This window comes from Pseudonaja textilis, chromosome 14 (genome assembly GCF_049901715.1).
Source record: "Pseudonaja textilis isolate UNSWEBS1 chromosome 14, rPseTex1.2, whole genome shotgun sequence".
In the NCBI taxonomy this organism is placed as follows: Eukaryota; Metazoa; Chordata; class Lepidosauria; order Squamata; family Elapidae; genus Pseudonaja; species Pseudonaja textilis.
The window spans coordinates 8,037,538-8,058,558 of NC_142003.1; the positions used below are offsets into that span (position 1 = coordinate 8,037,538).

Below are 21,021 nucleotides of genomic sequence, written 5' to 3' on the forward strand. Positions count from 1 at the left end.
GCTGCCTCGGGAGAAGCGGAGTCAGCCAGCAGGGAATCGGAGCGATGGCGGAAGCGGCGGCCGAGAAAGGTGAGCCCTGGAGCACGTTAATCATCCGCACGGACCCCGAACTCCGATGCAGCGGGGAACCGCCTGTCCCGGGGCGCTCTGCGTATGCTCAGAGGCCCCCTCCTTTTTTTTTTTTTTGCATTTTTGCATTGAGGACCTGGTCTCATTGAGACCTGCCCCAGATCTCACACCCCGTGAGGATTCTGCACGTAATTTCCACGGGGTACGTGGGCAGGGGCTGGAGGAGGCCCAGTTACTCCGATCCTGGGCCGTGGGGTGGGGGGAAGTAGGAGAAGGGATGGTGGAAATCTCCCTGGAGCGGATCCCCAAAAGAGGTGGCCATGGGTCAACAACAGCAGGGGTCTCGTCCAGCCTTGGCAAGTTTAAGATTTGTGGACTTCAACTCCCAGAATTCCTCAGCTAACATGACTGGAGGAGGAATTCTGGGAGTTGAAGTCCACAAGTCTTGAAGTTGCCAAGGTTGGAGACCCTGCTGAACTACAGGACTCGCCATGGCTGAAATGTTAACTCCGGTATGCCTGTTGAGCGTGCGGCTGCGAAAAAGCAACCCTTGCAATTAAAATTACAAATATAAAAGGTATTAAAACCGTTAAAACACAAAGACAAAAAAAGGCAAAAAGGGCAGGATCAGAAAGAAGAACAGGCCCTTGGATGAGAACATTTGGAAGGCAACAGCGGCACAGCTTCGGAAGTTGTGAGCATCCTGCTTTCAGGAAGAGATTGGACATTGGTTGGAAATGGTGTGAGGAGGGTTGGGCTAGATGACCTACAAGGTCCCTTCCAACTTGGTTAATCTAATCAAGTAACCAAGATGTGGGATTAGGGGATCTTTGAGGCTGGATTCGGCATGGGCTGGGGGTATTTGGGCTTTTTGCGCCCCGCAGGTCCCAGTGATTAAAATCTCAGGTTGGGTGTCAGCTGGAATGCAAGATTCGGTTTGTTTATTTGAATGTTTTTATGGAACAATGAAGAATGGCATACACGAAAATACAGGTGCTCCTCAACAGATTGCAATTGGGACCAGAATTTCCGTTGCTAAATGATGTTAAGTGAGTGGCGTCCAATTATTCAACCTTTTCTGCCACGGTTGTTAAAGTGAAACCCTGCAACGATTAACTGAATCATCCAGCTTTCCCTGTTGATTTTGCTCGTCAGAAGCAGGCCGGGAAGGCTGTATATCCCAGTCACATGACCCTGGGATGCTGCAACTGTCATCAGTACATGCCAGTTGCCTAGGGCCCAAATTTTGATCCTGTGACTGGGATGCTGCAATGGGTCATAAGTGCAAGGACCAATCATAAGTCACTTTTTTTCCCCAGTGCCGTTGCAACTTCCAATAGTCACTAAACGAATGGACTTAAATCAAGGATTAGCTGTAGCTAAGGAGAAAAAAAAAATACAGGACAAATATTTGCAAATTAAATGCCTTCCAAATTATCTTGCAACTGTATTCCATAATATAAAGCGCCTCCTTGTGGTTTTTGCTGGTCCCTTAACATGAAAAATTGGGCCTGGGTGTACTACATTCCAGTCTTCGGGAAGTAAAACAAGCCAGAACCACAATGTGTGTGTGCGTTTGTGCAAACTAGTAGTGCAATGTCTGGGCATTATATCCGTCGTTGAGATGCTTGGTGCCACTGGAAATCAAAATCTTGGGGAAATTACCATGTTTTTTTTTTAAAAAATACAGAATTTGCAGAGCTATTTTCTACCATTCTAACCCTTTTATTTCCCTTTGCAGCTTATTACAGATTCCTTGTGCTTTTCTTCAACTGTCTCTTGACCTTTGGTTCCTACTTCTGTTTTGACATTCCCAGTGTCTTGCAAGAACAGTTTCAAGGGGTGAGTGTTTTCCCCCCGCTTTCTCTCTGACCCTTTTAGAAGTCAGCTTGATATCAGCCATGGAGCAAAGAGACCAGAGGTGCAAAGTTTCCAAGCCTTTTCATTTCAAGTCTTTCCGAAGCTGCAGAGATTGACATAAAACGAATGCCAGCTGTTTCCATACCTGAGTTACCAAAGGTATATGTAGGAATTCAAGAAACTCTGCACCGTGGGAATGCCAAGCCACATTTTTGATAGCTGATGTAGCAGCTTCATTTGTTTTCCATGTGTAAGACCCAGGTCCTGCTTAAGAATTTTTAGATATTGCTACATACCGGTTTCATACATTGTACTAAGCTGTGGTTTTTAAATTATGCTTTATTGATAATTGACGGGGTTGTTGAATCACACTAAGCCATAAAGCTTGATCAGAAGACCGCAATAGCTGCATATAGTGCACTCCTTCGATACATGTGAGTAGATCCTAACAACCAAAACTACTTCGTGTGAGGAACTTTAGTGTGCTTTAGTCAGTAGATGGAATTCTCTAATTATCTGGAACAAATATGCGGGTGAGCCTCCCTAAACCAGGGTGCATTTCAACTTGGCTCACTTGTAATTTCTGATACTGATAATTTTGTTTTCATTCTGATTTGTCCTCCAGAATCTAACCTGCCCCAATGGAACTCAACACAATGGCACAGAACATAACGCAACAACTGAATGTGTGGAAGGGCTTGGAATGACTCCTGAAGAATACAATCTTCTGTATGCCATCTATGCCTGGACGTGAGTCTGGTCTGTCTGTCTGTCTCTCTCACTCAAGACACACACACACACACACACACACACACACACACACACACAAAATGCTATTTATCTCCACCTCCTTGTGATCTGTTTCTTTTTTTGTTCTCCTTAGTAATGCACTGGTGGTGATTGTGGCTGGCTTCCTGATTGACAAACTTGGAAACCGCTGTAAGTTTGGAGGAGCTGAAATGTTTATTTAATTTCTATATGCCTGCCCATTTCAACCCGGGTGACTGTGCTGTTGTTTTCTTTGCCACTGGCCTGCCCTCTCTCTCTGAGATCATTTGGGGGGTGGGGACGCTGTTCTGTATGTTCCTTTGTCTTCTCAAATCCAGCTGGCTGAAGAAGACCTTTTCTGCTCTGTTAATACATTATGAAGAGTTGCCTTTCCTGGAAGGTTATTGGCATTTATCTCTGTTTCACAAGGACTTTTAAATGTGAAATAGAAGGCTTCGCTTTAGCCACGTCTGTCTGGGTACAGTGGCTTTGAATGCTCTAAATGTATAAAGGAACTCAGTTATGGTTAGGGATGCATTTTTGAAAATGAAGCTTTGTTTCGGATATTTAAAATTCCACCTCCTCGTTTCTACCCCGAGAATAAAAGAAAACCAGTTCTGAGTTGACCAATGATTTCCATTCTGTACTTTTAACAAGACTAACACTGATGATGTTACCTAATTTGGGTAATAAAATGCCTGCAAGAAAACAACCAAACTCAAGAGATCACCAAGGACCCCTCATACCAACACTGGCGTTAGAAGTTGGCGGGCTGTGTGATCTCAGACCGTACCCTTAATTTTGGTTACTTCTATAAGATGGCTGAAAAAATGCAGAGTTTAAAACCTGTTGGCAGACGTTAATGTGATTCTTTTAAATTCAGCCTTGGATTTGATTGCTTTTCTTAAGAGTAAAAAGATGTAAGACTGTCAGGGAAATTGAATTATCTTTGGTTAGCCCTTCCAGGATTTTTCAAACATTTTAAAAACCAGGTCTTCACAGAGCATATTTCTTGGAAAGCATGAGGATACTATAATCATCTTCATCATCTCCTTTTAACAACCCCATAATCCCTCGCGGGGTGGAGCCTGGGCAACTGAATGGAGTTGAGTGTTTACTGGCCGGATGCCCTTCCTGTTGCCAATGCGGAGTTTTGTTCAGCAGATATATTCTCATTGTGCCCAGAAAGAGAAATATCTGTCTCTATCTAGGATCGAACTCATAGCCTTCTGATTGTGAGGTGAGAGGCTCAACCTTTAGGCCACTGCACCACTCTATGAGGATGCTGTAATGCATTTATGTATTTTGGACTGCAGAATTTTGAACAGTCTCTTCATGTTATTTCCTACAAGCTTAACAGAAAATGTATGATCTTTCTTATGAGAGATAGGAATGAAATACCCTGTTTGTTACAGTAGTCCTTGACTTGCAGCCATTCATTTAGTGACCATTTCAAATTAAAGTGGCACTAAAAAAGTGACTTAAATGGCTTGTTGTTATGACAATCCCAGCAGTCCCGTGGTCACATGATCAAAATTGGGGTGCTTGACACACCTGCATCTGTTTACGATGGTTAGAGCATCCTGGGGTAATGTGATCACCCTTTGTGACCTTCCTACAAAGTCAGAGAGAGAAATTGGATTTGCTTAACAACCACACGATTTATTTAGCAACCACAGTGATTCGTTTAACAACTATGGCAAAAAAGGGTCAAATAGGGGCATACCTCACTTAACAACCACCTTGTTTAGCAATAGGTTGAAAGTGGAGGATTTTCTGTAGCTGCACCTGAAAACAGTAGTGGCATGCCTTGTAGACAGTATCTGCGATCAGAAGTGATTAAAGAGGTTACAAATCTGGATCTTGTCTCGTCTGTTCATGTGGCTGTTATAAAAGCCACATGTTTTGCCTGTATAATTTTTTTTGATGCCTTTTTCCCCCCTCCTTCTCTCTATAGTTGGTGTCTTTGTTTTCTCGTTCCTGACTGTCTTGGGATCATCCATTTTTGCACTGGGTTCCCACCTAAAAGGGACTCCGTACCTTTTGCCTCTGATGCTAACGGGCAGACTGCTTTTTGGTTCTGGAAATGGATCGCTTACAAGTAAGGAACGAGCGGCGTTCTCTCCATAGAAGGGAAGAGGGCATTGGGTCTCAGCGTGGTTAAATCTGGACTTTGCTAACAAGGAACTCAGACAAAGCTTTGAATTTCTAAACTTCTTTCCACTCTTTATCTTTGGTAAGCAAGGCATAGCCATAGTTGCTTTCTTTGATTTGATCCTTGATACATACAACAGGAATCCTGATTTGAGTCAAGAGAAATTCATCTCTCTTACTAAAGCCCCTTCCTCTTTTTTTTTTTAAAGTTTATCAAACCCACAAATGAGATAAACAAATCAGAGCTTAGGATGACATCTGAACCCATCCTTATCTAGTTAATTATTGAAAGAATTAACTTACTTAAAAAAAATTATCAGACTTTTGCAAACACAAATTAGCTTTCCTCTAAGCTGTATTGAAAAAGGATTAAAAAGAACTTTAGTCTTATATGTGAGTGGAAGCCTATGAATGATTGCTTTTATCTCCAAAATCATGGCTTTTTTTCAGTGGAAAAATGGAGTGGGCTTGTTTTAATTTATAAATGAAATGTATAGCTTCTTTAGTACAGACGATTAAAATAGCAGTATTTAAACACCTTGCCACAGGCAGAAACAATATAGCAGAGAATGCAACATAAAAGCAGTATCAGTTGAGCTCTCTAAACAATTGCTTTCTCGTCCAATTCTGGGAAAATAAATTAAGAAATGAAGATTGGGGGAGATGAAATAATAATGATAATGATGCCAAAAAAAACCACTATTCTCATTCAGTGGTAGCACTCAGATAAGAGGCTCTTACAAAGTCTTCAGTCTAAGGCTAAGTGAACTTCTTGGCAAGTACAGAAGCAAATAAAGAACGTCGTAATAGAAAGTAGAAATTGTGCATTAAATGCAGGGAGAAGAGCAGTGTAGTTACTCCTCCACTCCAGATGTAAAAAACAAGTTCAGACTACATCGGAAAAGATAGTCCTGATATCAGGCAAAGGTGTACAAAGGGGCATTTTTATACAAATAGCAGCTTGGTTATGAACCCTAGAGAGGTACCATCGGTATGCTCAGGTAGGTAGTTTACCAAGACCTTCCATTCCAGGAAAGTTGGGGAATTTGGGTTAAATCTGTGGATGTTAATGCTGCATCGGGTGGGGGGGAATTGTTGATTCAAAACAGAAAGGATGAGCATTTTGAAAGACATTTTCAACACTTATTTATTGGACACCCACACCAATGCATTCAATAAATCCAATGAGTTCTAGGCGGCCAGATCCCAGTGGACTCTATTAAAATGGACTAACATGGGTTTTTTTTGTGGGGGGCTGCACATTCTTTCTTCATAATATTTCTTTCTCTTTCCTTTTTCCTTTCTTTTTCTCTTTCTTTTTTCCTTTCTTTTTCTCTTTCTCTTCCTTTCCTTTCTTCCTCCCCTTTTCCTTCTTTTCTAGTTTATGCTTCAAGTGTCCTCCTTGCCCCCTTAAATGGAGGCGCAGGTTCCATAACATTCAGAAAAAAAACATGCCCTTCTCTGCATTGCTCTGCCTCGAGACTTTACATTGCAGCCTGCTTAGTGACGCTGATCTCTCTTCTGCTTTTTGAGTTGTGCAGAACCGCATCACCGCCTTTTGGTTCAAGGGGAAGGAGCTGGCGCTTGCCTTCGGGCTGACTCTCTCTTTCTCCCGTCTCGGCAGCGTCCTCAATTTCTTTTTCACCCAGCAGTTTGAGAGCCATTTTGGAATCCAGTGGACCCTCTGGGGAGGTGAGTCTCTCTTGGAGCACGAGCTCTAGATTACGCCGCCTGGGCCCAGCTCGATATTCTCGGGTGTGCTGGAGCTCCTCACAATCTGCTAGTGTCAGCCTCAAGATCTCTTCGGCTACCCTAACGGCTATCTATCTCATTTATCTCTCTCATATCCTATCGACTGTATCTTCTCTACTGCTAGGCTTAATTCTTTCGGCTGTCATTAGCAACGGGGGGAGGGGTAATTGTGTGTGTGGGGGGAAGAGAGCTGGAGGTGTTTTGCATTCTTTTACTGTGGGTAGCAAAAGGAGGGGGTGTAGGATTTCTTCTTTTCAACTTTCCATTTCCTTGCTAGTTTCTATCCCTTTTTGCGCAGCTGCCAAGTTTTATCAAAATATGTCAAGGTCAACGGACAGAGGCCTCACCACCACCTGAAGATGCCCACATGATCATATTCAGAACTTTTAATTGGAAGAGACTTCTGGACTTTGAGGGGTGGGAACAATTCCATTCCTTTGTATATGTGATCTGCGCGCCAAATTCTCAGATTCGGAATTCCATCTGTAGCTTCCACTTTAATTTCCAGTAAAAGAATAACTTTGCTCTGATCCATGGAGTCTGGGTATTTCTTTCTCGGATTTTGAAGGGAGCACACACTGACAGCTAGCTCCATTCAGTTGCCCAGACTCCACCCCGCAAGGGATTATGGGATTGTTAGAAGAAGATGATGATGATAGGGAGAAGATGGCTAGAATGCCCCATCAAAACTTCTCCCGAAGGTAAATCAACGAATACCATCATGCAGCTACTTCTCAAGGCGAGATCTATGCTGGAGTAATACTTTGATGCTTTGAATACAAAGGCTACCAGACCGAAAAGGTTTCGTGCCAATCGTAAGGTGCCCCGTTGATGGAGGTTCTGACCATTGGTTCTTCTCTGTTCACAGGAGCTTTGTTATGCGTGCTGGGCTTTATTTCCGCCATCATCGTTAGCGTGTTGGATAAAGTGGGCACGAAGCAGCTCGGCTTGGATGGAGTTCTCCAACAAGAGTCCAAGAAAGTGGTAGGCAGGATGGCAACTTCTGCGTTTTTTTTTTTAATTGTCTTTTGGATGTGAGTCCTTCATGACCCCGGCGGTCCAGAGAAACTGCCAGTTTTCCTATCTCTTGAAAGGAGAGAGGACGGGGGTTTTCTGAATGGCTTTGGATTCTGAATACTTAGGATAGAATAACAGAGTTGGAAGGGACCTTGGAGGTCTTCTAGTCCAACCCCCTGCCTAGGCAGAAAACGTAATGGCTTTGCCTTCTGACTCAGCTCGTACATTCTGCGAAGGCCGTTGTTTATGGTTTTGTGGAGTAAAGCTAGTTGGCTGGCCTTAAAAGATTGCTCTGAACCAAAACTAAATGAACCATGTTTAAAGCACAGAATTAATCTGCAGATCTGGTTTCCCTCTTGCTTGCTTTGCTGGTTGATGGTGGATAGGACGTTGATCTTGCGAATTGTAATTCAAGTGTTGCAATCTGTAGGGGAAAAGCTTCGGCCGCCCTCAGCTTATTGCGTCTTAGCCTCTGGTATGTGTAAATGCGAAACGTGAAAACGAACGAGTTTTAGCGGGAAGGCATGATGGAAAATGAGTCTTTGGTTCCCCCTGTTCTTCTGCTGTATGAAACATATAAAATAGCCTGGAATTCAGAATGAGGCATCCTTATTTTTTTTTCCGTCTCTAAGCAGAACCAGGGTGGGAAGGAGCCTTGATGAAGTACTGATCCAAGCCATGTTCTCCAGCTGAGTTGGATTGCAACCCTCAGCCTATCCAACTAGCATATCAGAAATGTTGGGAATCGAAATTCAAGAATGCCTGTTGTCCAATAGGCTAGAGCGGGGGTTCTTAACCTGTGGTCCGCAGATTCCTGGGTGGGTGGGCGATATTATCACAGAGGGTTCATGAAGGCTTGAAGAAATGGGACTATTTAAATCTTGGGGGCCTGTGGCCACAAAAGGCACTTAAAGGGGGTTCATGGTGAAGAAAAGCTTGAGAATCACCGGGCTAGAAAAAGCTGCCTTTAGAGAGACTAATCCTCAGAGCTGTGGTTGTAGGGAATTAACGTGCGGTTTATTTTTAACTTCCAGAAAGTTCAAGATATCCGACACTTACCCCTTCGCTACTGGCTTTTGGTCCTTACTATAATGTTCTTCTACAATGGGATCTTCCCTTTTGTGGCCGATGCAAGGTAAACATTTTCATTTTGCAACATGGGAATAGAGCCTTGGCAAGAAGGGAACGAGTCCCGTGGCATCCCCGGTGAATCAGTTAAACGCAAGAAGATTTTGTGCTACGCTTTACAGGACACGAATCAATGGAATGAAGTTAAAACAAGAGTCCCTCTGTGAGGGAGATACGGCAATTTTGATTGACAAACAGGTGGAAAAGTACGTTATCTGGAAGAGCAATTAAATTTCCTTAAAGAGGATGAGTTCTCCAGGTGTAGAGATCTTCAGAGATCCGTCAGTCTCTTGTAGATATTGCTGTGCCGGTCCCCAGCATATTTGCCCCCCAAAATCTGGGTCCTCATTTTACTGGCCTCAGAAGGATGGAAGGCTGAGTCAACCTTGAGTTGGTTAGAATTAAATTGCTGGCAGATGGCAGAATTAGCCTGTGATACTGCATTCTAACCGTTTTGCCATCACTGCTCTTTATAAAGCAGCTTAAAACAGAACTAACTTGGTCAAGCTATGATTTCCCCTCAGATTGCAATAAGAAGCAATCCGTGGCGGTGATTGCTTGGATTTCCGAGATGTTCTTGAGCAACAAATCATTTCAATGCATGCTTTAATGCTGCTGGATTCAAGTCTGGTGACATGAATTTTAAGTAAAGGTCAGTCGAAGGAACTAATGAGAATAGATCTGGAGAGAAAAGAACAGGGTCTGACTCTGGAGGACGTGGATTCTGGGGAACCCCACCCTACAAAGCTTCCACAAACCAACTTCCAGTGCAATCCTTGGATCCAAAAATGCTAGCAGTAGCTTTTCTGTCCATTGTTGCAGCTTCTTCTGAAGAAGGAGCTGATAGTAAGGCCACATCTAGAGTACCGCATCCAGTTTTGGTCACCACATCATAAAAAAGATGTTGAGACTCTAGAAAAAGTGCAGAGAAGAGCAACCAAGATGATTAGGGGACTGGGAGACTAAGGCATATGAAGAACAGTTACAGGAACTGGGCTTGGCTAGTCTAGTGAAGAGAATGACCAAGGGAGACAGGATAGCGGTCTTCCAATACTTGAGGGGCTGCCACAGAGAGGAGAAAGGGGTCAAGCTATTTTCCAGAACACCTGAAGGCCAGACAAGGAAAGATGGATGGAAACTGAACAAGGAGAGATTCAACCTGGGAATAAGGAAAAACTTTCTGACAGTGATAATAATCAACCCATGGAACATAAGTTGCCTTCAGGAGTTGTGGGAGCTTCATCCCTGGAAGCTTTCAAGAAGAGATTGGACTGCCATTTGTCAGAAATGGTGTAGGGTCTCCCGCTTGGGTGGTGGGGTTGGACTAGATGACCTATAAGGTCCCTTCCAACTCTGATTATCTGTATCTGTCTTGGGGATGCTTTCCTTAACTCTTTCAAATTTGTGTCATCTCGACAAGTCTCCTGCTTGATTCTTTTACATCAGCAAAACAGAAATATTGATTGGGGACGCGGGGGGAAGAAATAGGGAAGATGAGACTAGATGTTAATCAAGGACGACGCGGAATACCTAAGTCTTGCATTTGGGTTTGTGCAGATGTTAAGTTAGAAGCCAGGAATCACTTGGTGAAGATTTTCTATACTTAGTTTAAGACCAAGCAAGGATTGGTCATAGTATGGTCCTTTCCAGCACTGTGTGAAAAATGCATCACTTGAAAAATAATTATTGAATACTCGGCAAATAATTAATCATCAAGCTAGTGTTGTAGGTAAGTTTGGAAGCAAGGACTAGGATCAGGTTGGGAAATTTCTCTAGACTCACAGTGAAAATGCCCCATTAGTTGTGTTCTGCCATCAAACCTTAGCTCGTATGAGAGGCATCGATATTCTCAACGTTGCTTGGAAAATTGTCTTCTAGACTGGCTTCACTTGCCAAGGCAGAATCTTAGAACTAAACCATGTCAGATAATCAGAGTTGGTAGGGACCTTGTAGGTCATCCAGTCCAACCCCCCACCCAAGCGGGAGACCCTACACCATTTCTGACAGATGGCAGTCCAGTCTCTTCTTGTAGGTCTCAAGTGATGGCGCTCCCACAACTTCCGAAGGCAACTTCTGTTCCATGGGTTGATTGTTTCTCACTGTCAGTTAATTTCTCCTTATTTCCAGGTTGAATCTCTCTTCCATCCATTCTTCCTTGTCTGGCCTACAGGCGCTCGTAAGAAAGATGTCACCAGAGGCTATTAAAAACACTAAACGATTAATCTAGAAGAGTTGACTTGTTTGTACAAGGATGTTTTTTCCGTCTCCACAGTCAGTCTCAAAATCATCTGATTTGGGAGTCCAGATGGGTTTCTCTTTCTCCCGTCCCATTTTCATTTCTCTTTTTCTAGTAAGTTTATCCAAGATAAGTATCCTGGCTACACTCAACAGGCAGCTGCTTATATAGCTGGAGCGGTTTATGACAGCTCTCTCCTTCTCTCGGCGGCTGTCGGCATACTGATCGTAAGTTTTGAAGGATGATTTTTAAGACTCGAGGGTAGAAATGGGGTGGATCCTGGGTTTGCGTAGGTAGAGCGAGGGGAGACAACCCATAAGATTGTGCAAATGGGAACAAAGCCTGAAAAGAATATACAACAACACGACAAAGCGTGCAACTTTTTCTGGGTTGAAGGCTGCACTGAGTTTCTGCTAGCGGCCCTGTTCCAAAATGAGAGCACGACATGGAAAAAAGCCACTATTTCCCCATCCCCCCTCTCTCTGGTTAGCCTCAAAGTAATTTAACCTCCAAATCATCAAATCACTGAAAAAAATATTTGGGGAATGGTATAATTTATTCCTTGAGGCTCTCCTTTTAGATGGTAGGGGTTTTTTTTGGAGGGGGGGGGGTGTAGCAGTTTGTAGCTTTGAAAAAATAAAATAGAATAACAGAGTTGGAAGGGACCTTGGAGGTCTTCTAGTCCAACCCCCTGCTTAGGCAGGAAACCCTACACCACTTCAGACAAATGGTTGTCCAATTTCTTCTTAAAAGCTTCCAGTGTTGGAGCATTTACAACTTCTGGAGGCACTAGAACTCACGTTCTCCCAGTTTCTAGCTTGATGCCTTGAGCTTCCACCAAACTGGCTCTCATTTCTCTTTTTCTGCTTTTTTCCAGGATTATATTGGGCTGAGGGGGGTGTTTGCTGTGGCTTGCGCGGTGCTAACGTTGCCCGTATTTGCTCTCTTGGCCTTCACGTTCGTTCCGCCACTAGTCTCCACCATCTGGCTAGGAATCACCTACTCCTTTGCAGCCGTAAGTTTTCAGAACTGTCATGCGTTGATGCTCTCTTGATTTCTACTTTAAGCCGTGGGGAAGTTTCTGGTATTGACCTAACTTTGTCACATGTTGCTGGGTTGTTCTTTCGAAAGAGAAAGGTTAGAAGGAGGCGAGGAGAGAGTCATAGCAGAAGAATTATCTGGCAAGCCAATTTAAGTGGGATTTTGATTTTGCTGAGTTTCACATTCTACTGCTGGCTTGAACAGTTTTAGAATCAGAGGTCAGGGAGCACATAGAGTCTAATTTCTGCTCGTTGCAGGAATCCAAATTTAAGTGTCTGATAGATTAAGCGCCCCTTAGAAATGAGTTGGCTCCTGTTCTTTGGGAAGAAAATGGGTCCATCTAAGCAGCCTAATCCGTGGCATCCCGTTGGGATTATCAGTAAACAGGTTAGGAGTTGTTGATAAAAACTCCTGTTGATTCTGGAGTCTTTTTAAGAGTTTAATCTCAGCATTTCTCAGCCTGAGGAATCTTAACCTGTACGGACTGCCTAGGGAATTCTGGGAATTGAAGTCTGCACGTCTTCAAGCTCTTAAGGCTGAAACATTGCTTTATCCGATTGTTTTCTCCGAAATTTGATTCTTTCTTCCTTGAAAAAGCGGTTCCTCTCACACTGTTTTTCCGGTCTGTCTTTTCAACCGTCTTTTGTGCAGGCCAGCATGTGGCCTTCAATTCCGCTGGTGGTTCCTCAAGCAACACTGGGAACAGCTATGGGGCTGGCGACATCCGTGCAAATGATCGGCATTGGCCTCTCGAATGTGATCGTGGGGCGGATTTTGGGAACAAAATCCAGGTAACAACAGATGCCTTTTTGCTCTCCAGTGAGACTTTTTATGCCTTCCAAATCCAGAAAAAGCATCTTGTCATTCCTAACGATTGCTTGATGATGGAATAACCAAATACAGGTAGTCCTTGTTTTACCACCACAGCCGAGCCCAAAGTTTGTGTTGCTAAGTGAGGCATCTGGTAACTAAGCTTTGCCCCCTTTTACAGCCTTTCTTGTCACCATTCGTTAAGTGAATTGCTGCAGTTGTTAGTCACACGGTTGGGAAGTGAACCTGCTGACGTTGCTTGTCAGGAGGTCACAAAAGGGGGTCATGTGACTCCAGGACACGGCAGCCGTCATAAATATGAATCTGTTGCCGAGCATCTGCATTTTGGTCACGTGACTGCAGGGAGAGGGCCATGGTATCCTAAGTGTGGAAAAACGGTCATAAGTCGCCTTTCCTTCCAGTGCGGTTGTGACTTCAAATGAATTGTTGTAAGTCGAGGACTACCTGTGTATCTCAGGGGTGTCAAACTCAATTTCATTGAGGGCCGCATCAGGGCTGTGGTTGATCTCGGGGTGGGGGTGGGGGTAGCCGACTGGGTGGGCGTGGCCAGTTTGATGCCACTCACTGGGCATGGCCAACTGGGTGGGCGTGGCTAGCCGGACGCCACTCCCCAAACTCCTGGCACGTTTTCTCTCTTTACATTGGGTAGACCGGGCCGAAGTCACGCTGGCCGGCTCCTTACATTTTCCAGGACGGCTCTTCCAGAACAGATCTGACCACATCGCGGGCTGGATTCAGCCCACAGGCTTTGTGTTTGACACCCCTGCTGTATCTTAATGGAACTAATGCGATATGATGTAAAATGCCTGGACTTGTTCCTCTTGCTCCCTTCTTCAGGACAGTATAATGTTTGTTTTTTTTAAAAAAATCCCTTTTTCCCAGTGAACTGAAGATCCCCTTATGGCGCTGGCAACAGATGATGATCTTCATGCTGGCCAACACCATCGCATGCATTGGGACCTCTGTCTGCCTTAACATAGTAGATAAGAAGCAGGTAAGAATCCATCTTGTCCAATTAACAAGGGGGGGAATCTATCTTTTTCTTTCTATTCTTTTTTTCCCCTTCTCTTTGTCTTCTTTTTCTCTCTTGCATTCATGTGTGTGTTGTTGGTCTATTTTAATTGTAAAATCAATAAAGTATATTTAAAAACAAAACAAGGGGGGAATCCGTTTACCCTGGACTACATCCCTAAAGGTTCAACTTTCACCAAACTTTCCCAAATTCTATGAATTTCCCAGGGTGGCACGTTGAACCGCTCAACCAAACACTCGCCGACCGAGGCTGTGGCCCAACCATCTGTTGACACTGCTCCTCTTCTCAATGAGGCAGAAGGAGAACCGTCTATCAACTGAAAGAAGAGGCCTTCGGGACATGGGAGTACAACGCAAATGAGCCAGAGAGCCTCATTCTAACAACGCACCCTCCTTTTTTCTCTCCTTTCTTTGGGGGTTTAATAAGGGAATTTAAAGAACGGGGCCTAAGTGCAGTGTACAAGAATAGCTGCTTTCCAAGTAGCTGCGAGGTGCTACAAGTTAACTGAAAATCTTACACTATCATTAATGCTGCAGCTGCCATGAGTGCCGAGATCTTTAATGCCAATTTTGAGTTGTGTAGTCATTAAGATGTCTTCTTTATTGCGGGATATTTTCTGCTGAAGAGATTGAAAAAGTTTTTCTGCAGATCTTAAACGGATGAAAAGGTGGGAATGTAAATTACTCTGTGCAAGCAATTGTATATGCACACATTGCACTCACTTTTTTTTTTAAAAAAAGGTCCTTTTGCACTGTTAAAAGGCTAATAATGGATTTCATCCTTGTAGCACCCACCACAGCAGTATTATCAAAATCCTTCATAATTTTCCTTTTCCAAAATCATGAGGTTTTAAATCGAGGTTTGCCTTCCTCACACATCTGTTTCAATTATATTGGCTTCTTTTTGAAATATATTGACAGTATTGAAGATCCTAATATTCAGGAACTCGGGCATTATAGTACATTCCCAGTTTCCATTTCTCCTTTGACTTCTTCTGAAGAAGGGTTCCAGTAGCTCCACCCTGACTCTTTCGGGATATAAAGGCTAACATGAATGACTATGACATTGACTATTCTGTATCTCTTCAGCACAATATCCTTACTAGTAATTGTGGCTATACAAGTTGGTAATTTGTCAAGAGGGCTATTTAACTTTGCTCTAGAAGTAGAAACGTAATACCTGTTAAGATAATCTATTAACACGGTTAACTATATTCACTTCGGAGTTAATCACTCTGGATAGGCCAAACCCATCCCAGAGGCATTTGATGCTTTGAGCCAGCGGTAACGTGATCCAGTTATGAGTTAGCTTTTGGCACTGCTGTCCCTCAAGTGGTTAGCTGGCCTTAGACTTCAGATGTTGCACTGCAATTAGAAAATATAACAAGCCCATGCCAATAACTCTCCCTAGCAATACATAGCCAATTACTGACGGGATTCATCCCTTGGTAGGAAAATGTCCAGAATTTGGGAAAGACGCTATTTTGCAGGAAGATTGTAGACAGGCCTCCCTGAACATAGATGGATGGGTTTCTGTAAAAATATACAACAGCATTCCTGACCCTCTTCCTTCTATCATCTTCCGGTCAAATTGCAAGCTCGTTTTTAGCCCAACTAGACAACCCATGACTCAGAGGGACATCTCCGAAATATTTCCCGACCAGGTTTCCAAATGTCTTCAAAATCAAATGCAAGATACATTCAGAGATGGAACTGCCTTGAAAATAGCCCATGTGGAACTGTGTTGCACAAACACCAATGCAGAAAATGCTTTGACATTTTCTGTTATGTCACAAACGGTTTTGTGAGAGTTCTTACGTCGTAACCTGTTTCATGACATTTGCCAAATTTCAATCCCGTGATCGAATTTGGGACACTTTCTGTACATTAGCCCATTTAAGGCACCTTGGTTGAAAACGTTGTGTCCTGCATTCAGTTAAGGGTTACAGGAACAAGATCTCTGTGGAGACTCTCAGTCATCCAAAGTCCTGGGTTGTCCCACAGGTGTTTTTTCAAGAGGCAACCTGACTTTCTTGGTTTTTCCCTTCAAGGCGTTTCACTTCTCATCCAGTTCTTCTCAAGAACTGAAGAAGCGAGACATCTTCAAGGAAAAACAAAGTCCAGTTGCCTCTTGAAAAAGCATCTTTGCTACAGGAACAAGAATTTTAATAGATGCCAAACTTGGCTTGATCTCCTACCTCAACTTTTAGAAGAAGAAAAGTGACCTGCAACTCTGCTAAGGGAGGGCCACTAAGATTAGAATGGGAAGTACGATAGCTATATTTTTGTGACGCGGCTACTGAAGCAAGCAGAGTCACTCACAAGAGCCCTCTTTCCAAATTAGAGCCAATCATTGTTACAAGCATCCCATCTACTCCTCTGGAATGATCTCTGACCACTTTTGCAGTTCCTTTTGGACAAACCATTGGGTTACAGCTTGTCTAACTTTTCTCAGAGTGCCTGTGTAGCCCAACTCGCACGAAAACAAGACTGCCAACTTAATATTTTTTATTGTCAAATGATACAAAGAACAATGGACACAGCTTGATTTGTCTAATAGCAACACTCTTCACATTTGGATACCAGAGTGGGAAAAAGGGGATAGTGGTAATGCTACAAAGGGATTTAATTTTTAAAAAATGCAGATGTACCAGACAGCCTTGACTGATGTGAGAACCAATGGCACAGGAATGGATTCAATCAAGTTAATTATTATTTCCCTGAACACTATTACAAAGAAAGATTTAAAGGCATTTCAGTAGAACAAAAACATTTTTGTATTTATGATAGGAAGAATTGAGGAAATTCTTCTCATTCCTCTACAGATTGTCAACTTCACAAAAGGAATTGCTTGCATTTTAACCTGCTCACAAAAGTCTTAGGAATGAGTGTGTTGCCTATGGAAACTAACAGTCAGTTCAAGGTTGAATATCAAGGTTGCATAGCTAATGATTGTGCCACCTCACAATGGCTATTAGCATAAATAAAAGGAATTTTATAAACCTTGCTTTTGTTTTGCCCCAACGATCTCATTCTTTACAATTCATGCAATATACTGTGTGCTAGTTTGGTTACAGTAAAATCTCTGGATTACCAGCCACTTGGGAAGAAATAACTGGTTTTTAGGAGAGGCACCTTGGGCTTAGACTATCTTAGTTTGTACATGTAAAACTCATGAGGCTATAAGGGGATTAAAAAAAGATTTGAAGAATCCATCAGCTCTACTCTAATGGACTAGTGAAATACAGTTGTTTATTAAACAGCACAATTCAACATAGTTGAGTTATTATTAACTCCTAATGTAGCTTTTAAAAAGGAAAATACCCTTTCTGGATACACAGTGTAATCCTCAGCCACCCCTTGAAAAAAAATGATAGGCACAAGTTAAATCAATCATAACTTAAGGCTTAGCAGGAAAAAAAGGCTAACAGAGAAGCACTGGTGAAAACGCCCCTTTGAAATTGTGCAATTCCAAGTAATCCACATGTAGCAATGACATGCAAATGGCACCCCAAGCTGACGTTGCCCAATTGTTCTCACGTCGCTCGTTTCATTAGAAAGCTAAGTGGTGTTTGCATTCTATTTGTTTTTCCCTCATCTCCCTGGTATTGAAAGGGTGGCATTACCTGTATAGCAAACCGTGAGAGAGAACTTGGCAAGAAATATTAAACCAGCGCTGAGTTTCAAGCATGGGTTGGCTGTCTAGTCCAGAGTTTATCTAAATGCTGAACTGTTTTAGCTTCTAGTACAGAGCATCTCAGAAATAACTTTGCAATGAACTTGTGATTGTCGCTGGTGGATCGAGCTATTCTACGAAGGCCACATATGCTTGATGGAATTCCAACAGAAAATTCAGGGAGTTGGAAAAAGCAAACCACAATGGTCTGATCATTTGACACTGAGGCATTTGGACTTCTCGTACACAGTCTAGACCAGGGATGTCCAACTTTGGCAACTTTTTAAGATTCATGAACTTCAACTGTCAGAATTCCCCAGCCAGCTAGGAGTTGAAATCCACAAGAAGCCTTAAAATTGCCAAAGGTGGACGCCCCTAGTCTAGAAAGAATTCATCCAGAAACACAGACTTTTCCCCCTTCTGTCTCTTCACAAACTCGTGCTGCAATTATGGGAAATGGTGCAAGGTGACATCCACCCAACACTGTATATTGCAAATGTCCTGAAAGCAACAGAGACTAGTAAGGGTCTTGAGCTAGCTCTTATAGTTAAATTAGTCTACTTCCAGCTTGTGCCTGGAGATGTTGGCTAACCAACTATACCAGGACTGTAACATTACATTTGCGCTTGATTCTGTATGGCATAACCATCATAGCCAAAGTTCCTAATTCTGCCAAAGGGTTTTTCTCAATAGACATGTTCAGAAGCAGCCATCCTGCTTCTTTCAGTCCTCCCTTCCTTGGCAGTCATCTCACTAATTTGCAATTCCCTCTTGCGTCTGTCCTTTCCAGCAAGGTATTACATTTAATACACACCTCAGGCAATCTTCCAGAATAAGCCACTGGCTGCCATTTTGCCCATGTCTCTTTGGGATTTGTTACCCTGAGCTGCATCTGCATAGCAAAAAAAGCAAACCTCAAGTCAGTAGGACACAGGCTGAAAAGGCCCCAGCCAAACAGGCGAGTTTGATAAGGAAGGAGAAACAAGGAATGCTTGATTTTATTTTCGACTTTCAACATTATTTTCTAATGTTGCCTTCCCGTAATGGGGATTAAACAAGGAATGCTGGAATGTATTTTGGGATTGATCTTTTCCATAGCTTGTGAACACGAATAACAAATCCATTCTAGGATGACTTTGCTTGCTTTTGAACATCCTTTGAATTATAGAACAAGATTATTTGAGTGTTAAGTCTGGATCTGGGCTGCTTTATTGTGGGTCAACTTATATTTGTTCCAATGTGAAACAGATAACCGAAACATTACAAAAATAGGCAGTTTTATAATACTTAAAGGTATGTCCAACAGGGACGAGACCATATGATTGTAGGAAATGTAAGGGCAGAATAGCTGTGATTGGGGATAGAAGAGCATTATGTATAAATCAAACTAAAGAAACGACATTCCAGTTATCCAGACATACTCTACAATTAAGAGTTGTCTTTGAATGCTTCCTGTTTAACAATGGAATATATGGGTGTACGTGTGAGAACCAAGATTGACCCTTTCCTAATGGTATTAAGCTGTTAGAAATAGACCTCAAGGGTCATCCTTAGGTCATCCTAAGAATCAGGTTAAAAATTCACAGGAAGTTGATATTCACAGTTTAAGGCAAGGGTCTTCAAACTTGGCAAATTTAAGACTTGTGGAATTTAACTCCCAGAATTCATAAGCTAACATGACTGGAGGAGGAATTCTGGGAGTTGAAGTTCACAAGTGTTAAAGCTGTCAAGTTTGAAGACCCCTGGTTTAAAGGTTATAGCAATATAACAATGTTTACTCACTTGCAAGTTAAAAGGCACAGAGATGTTAATGTTCAGTTGATAAACCTGGAAGCGCTCTGCTTTCCAATAACTATAGAATAAGTGACCTCTTACAGAAACTTTTTTTTTTCAAAGAAAGCTTTCATACATTCTTCCAAGAAAGTTCGGCAGGGGTTTCCAACCTTGGTAACTTTACGACTTGTGGACTTCCAGCTCCCAGAATTCCCCAGGCAGCGTGGTTGGCTAAGGAATTCTGGGAGTTGAAGCCCACAAGTCTTAGAAGTGGCCAAGGTTGGAGACCCCTGGTGTTCAGAATCTGTGAGGCCACATGAATTGGCACTATGCAATGTTTGAAGTGGGTATAGGTGGGAAGGAGGGGCTGAGGAAGAGATAAAATAGGTAAACATATAAGATGAAGAATTCTGGCCCCACCTCTTTTGTCACTGCCTGCCCTAGAAGAACTGGTGGACCCCAGTCTGATCTTTCTTTCCTATTGGCAGAGGGCGTGGAAGAGGTGAGCCCAAGAACTTGAAAAACAAAACAGCCAGTGTCTAAGCTCCACCTCATGTAGCTAAAGGTAACAGAGGCTGCCTCTGCATAGAAAGACCCAGCTAAGGGGACAGAGAGGTCGCTAAAGGCAACCAAAGAGCAACAAGGAGAACAGACTAAGAGTCAGCATAACATTAGAATGAGAACCTTTCTGAAAGCTACAGCAGCTCGCTGCCCAATACAAATTAAAGTCTTCAGGCACAACAGCTTGTGCAGGGAGGTTAGTGACGAAGGAGAGAGTTAGTCACTAGCTTCTGAACTGCCTCCTTGGAGAGGGTTCAGGCTCTAATTTTAAACTTAAGCGGTTTGGCTTCGTTCTATCAACAGATCTATTTTTTTGTTTTAATGTGCTACTCATCATGAAGTTATAGCCAACTGGTCAAAAGAGGAGTGCCACAAAGCCAAAGCTTCTAAAACTCTTTCAGAAAAGGGATTTGTGCATGATTCATTTCAACTATAACTTATCTCAAAAAATGATTTGCCTGCACTTTTTTTTTTTTTTTTTGCAAGACGACAATCAAGGGACGACTCTCTTTTCCGAGGCAGGGGTTGCAGCAGCCTCCCTTGTTTACCAACAGAGAGAAAATCTCCTTGAGGCCGTGTTGCCTAGCTGGCAGATCAAAAATTGGTATTGCACTTTAATTGGAATGTGTTCTGCAATCCATCTCTGGAAGTCTTCCTTAACTGTGTTCAGAATGCAGAGAGAAGGAAGGAGGCTCGTCCCCGTCTTACAAACACCCCCCTCCTCCAAAGCCCGATTGCTGCTATGGACTAACAAGCCAAACCACTAAGTGCCTCCCTCCTTCAAGCACTAGAAAATTAGCCTTTTGGTTCTGAGAATGAAAGCTTAAGACATTGGGGAAGGGTGGGGGTGAGAAAGTGGCCTTCCCTAATAGAATGCAATGCTAGATTTGCCTCCTGGGGGGTTGAGGACTTTGTTGTGAGAACGCGGCCGTGGTCCCAGCCTGGGTTCATGGTTGTCTATCTTGGGGCCAGGTTCTTTGGTGGTCTCCTTCAGCAGGTCCTTCTTCTCACTCGACTCTTCTCTCTGCGGTCTTTGGTCTTCTGGAACTGTGCAAGATGAGACGTGGCAGGTTAGAATACAGTGTTCATTCTGCTTGGTTTTATTCCAAGTGTGCTGCCAACG

The 21,021-nt window shown here is 43.0% G+C and overlaps 2 protein-coding genes across 4 annotated transcripts in view; one reads left to right on the plus strand and one right to left on the minus strand.

Annotated features, from left to right (window-relative positions):
• Positions 1–16,895, plus strand: LOC113438948 (lysosomal dipeptide transporter MFSD1-like). 3 transcript variants are annotated; one of them, XM_087912400.1, is made up of 13 exons: positions 1–69; positions 1,811–1,911; positions 2,555–2,679; positions 2,813–2,868; positions 4,655–4,798; positions 6,385–6,543; positions 7,472–7,587; positions 8,655–8,755; positions 11,100–11,211; positions 11,862–11,999; positions 12,677–12,816; positions 13,739–13,850; positions 14,096–16,895. In XM_087912400.1, exons 1-13 carry the CDS (start codon positions 45–47, stop codon positions 14,207–14,209), a joined length of 1,443 nt encoding a protein of 480 aa, XP_087768526.1. In that variant the 5' UTR covers positions 1–44; the 3' UTR covers positions 14,210–16,895. The 3 variants fall into 3 exon arrangements, with proteins under 3 accessions (XP_087768526.1, XP_087768527.1, XP_087768528.1); XM_087912401.1 differs by lacking the exon at positions 6,385–6,543; XM_087912402.1 differs by lacking the exons at positions 1–69; positions 1,811–1,911 and having other exon boundaries at positions 2,554–2,683.
• JPT2 (Jupiter microtubule associated homolog 2) overlaps positions 16,380–21,021 on the minus strand; it is a 13,770-nt gene continuing 9,128 nt past the window's right edge. The window contains exon 5 of the mRNA XM_026704207.2: positions 16,380–20,945. Coding sequence (XP_026559992.1) covers positions 20,764–20,945 — 182 coding nt within the window. The 3' untranslated portion in view covers positions 16,380–20,763. The remainder of the gene's footprint in view (positions 20,946–21,021) is intronic.

What these genes read in the sequence shown, in the direction of transcription:
- LOC113438948 (XM_087912400.1), top strand. Translation starts at nt 45, where the DNA reads ATGGCGGAAGCGGCGGCCGAGAAAG. An exon ending in TATGCCATCTATGCCTGGAC is followed by an intron (nt 2,680 to 2,812) that starts GTGAGTCTGGTC and finishes TGTTCTCCTTAG; the next exon opens with TAATGCACTGGTGGTGATTG. An exon ending in CCAGTGGACCCTCTGGGGAG is followed by an intron (nt 6,544 to 7,471) that starts GTGAGTCTCTCT and finishes CTCTGTTCACAG; the next exon opens with GAGCTTTGTTATGCGTGCTG.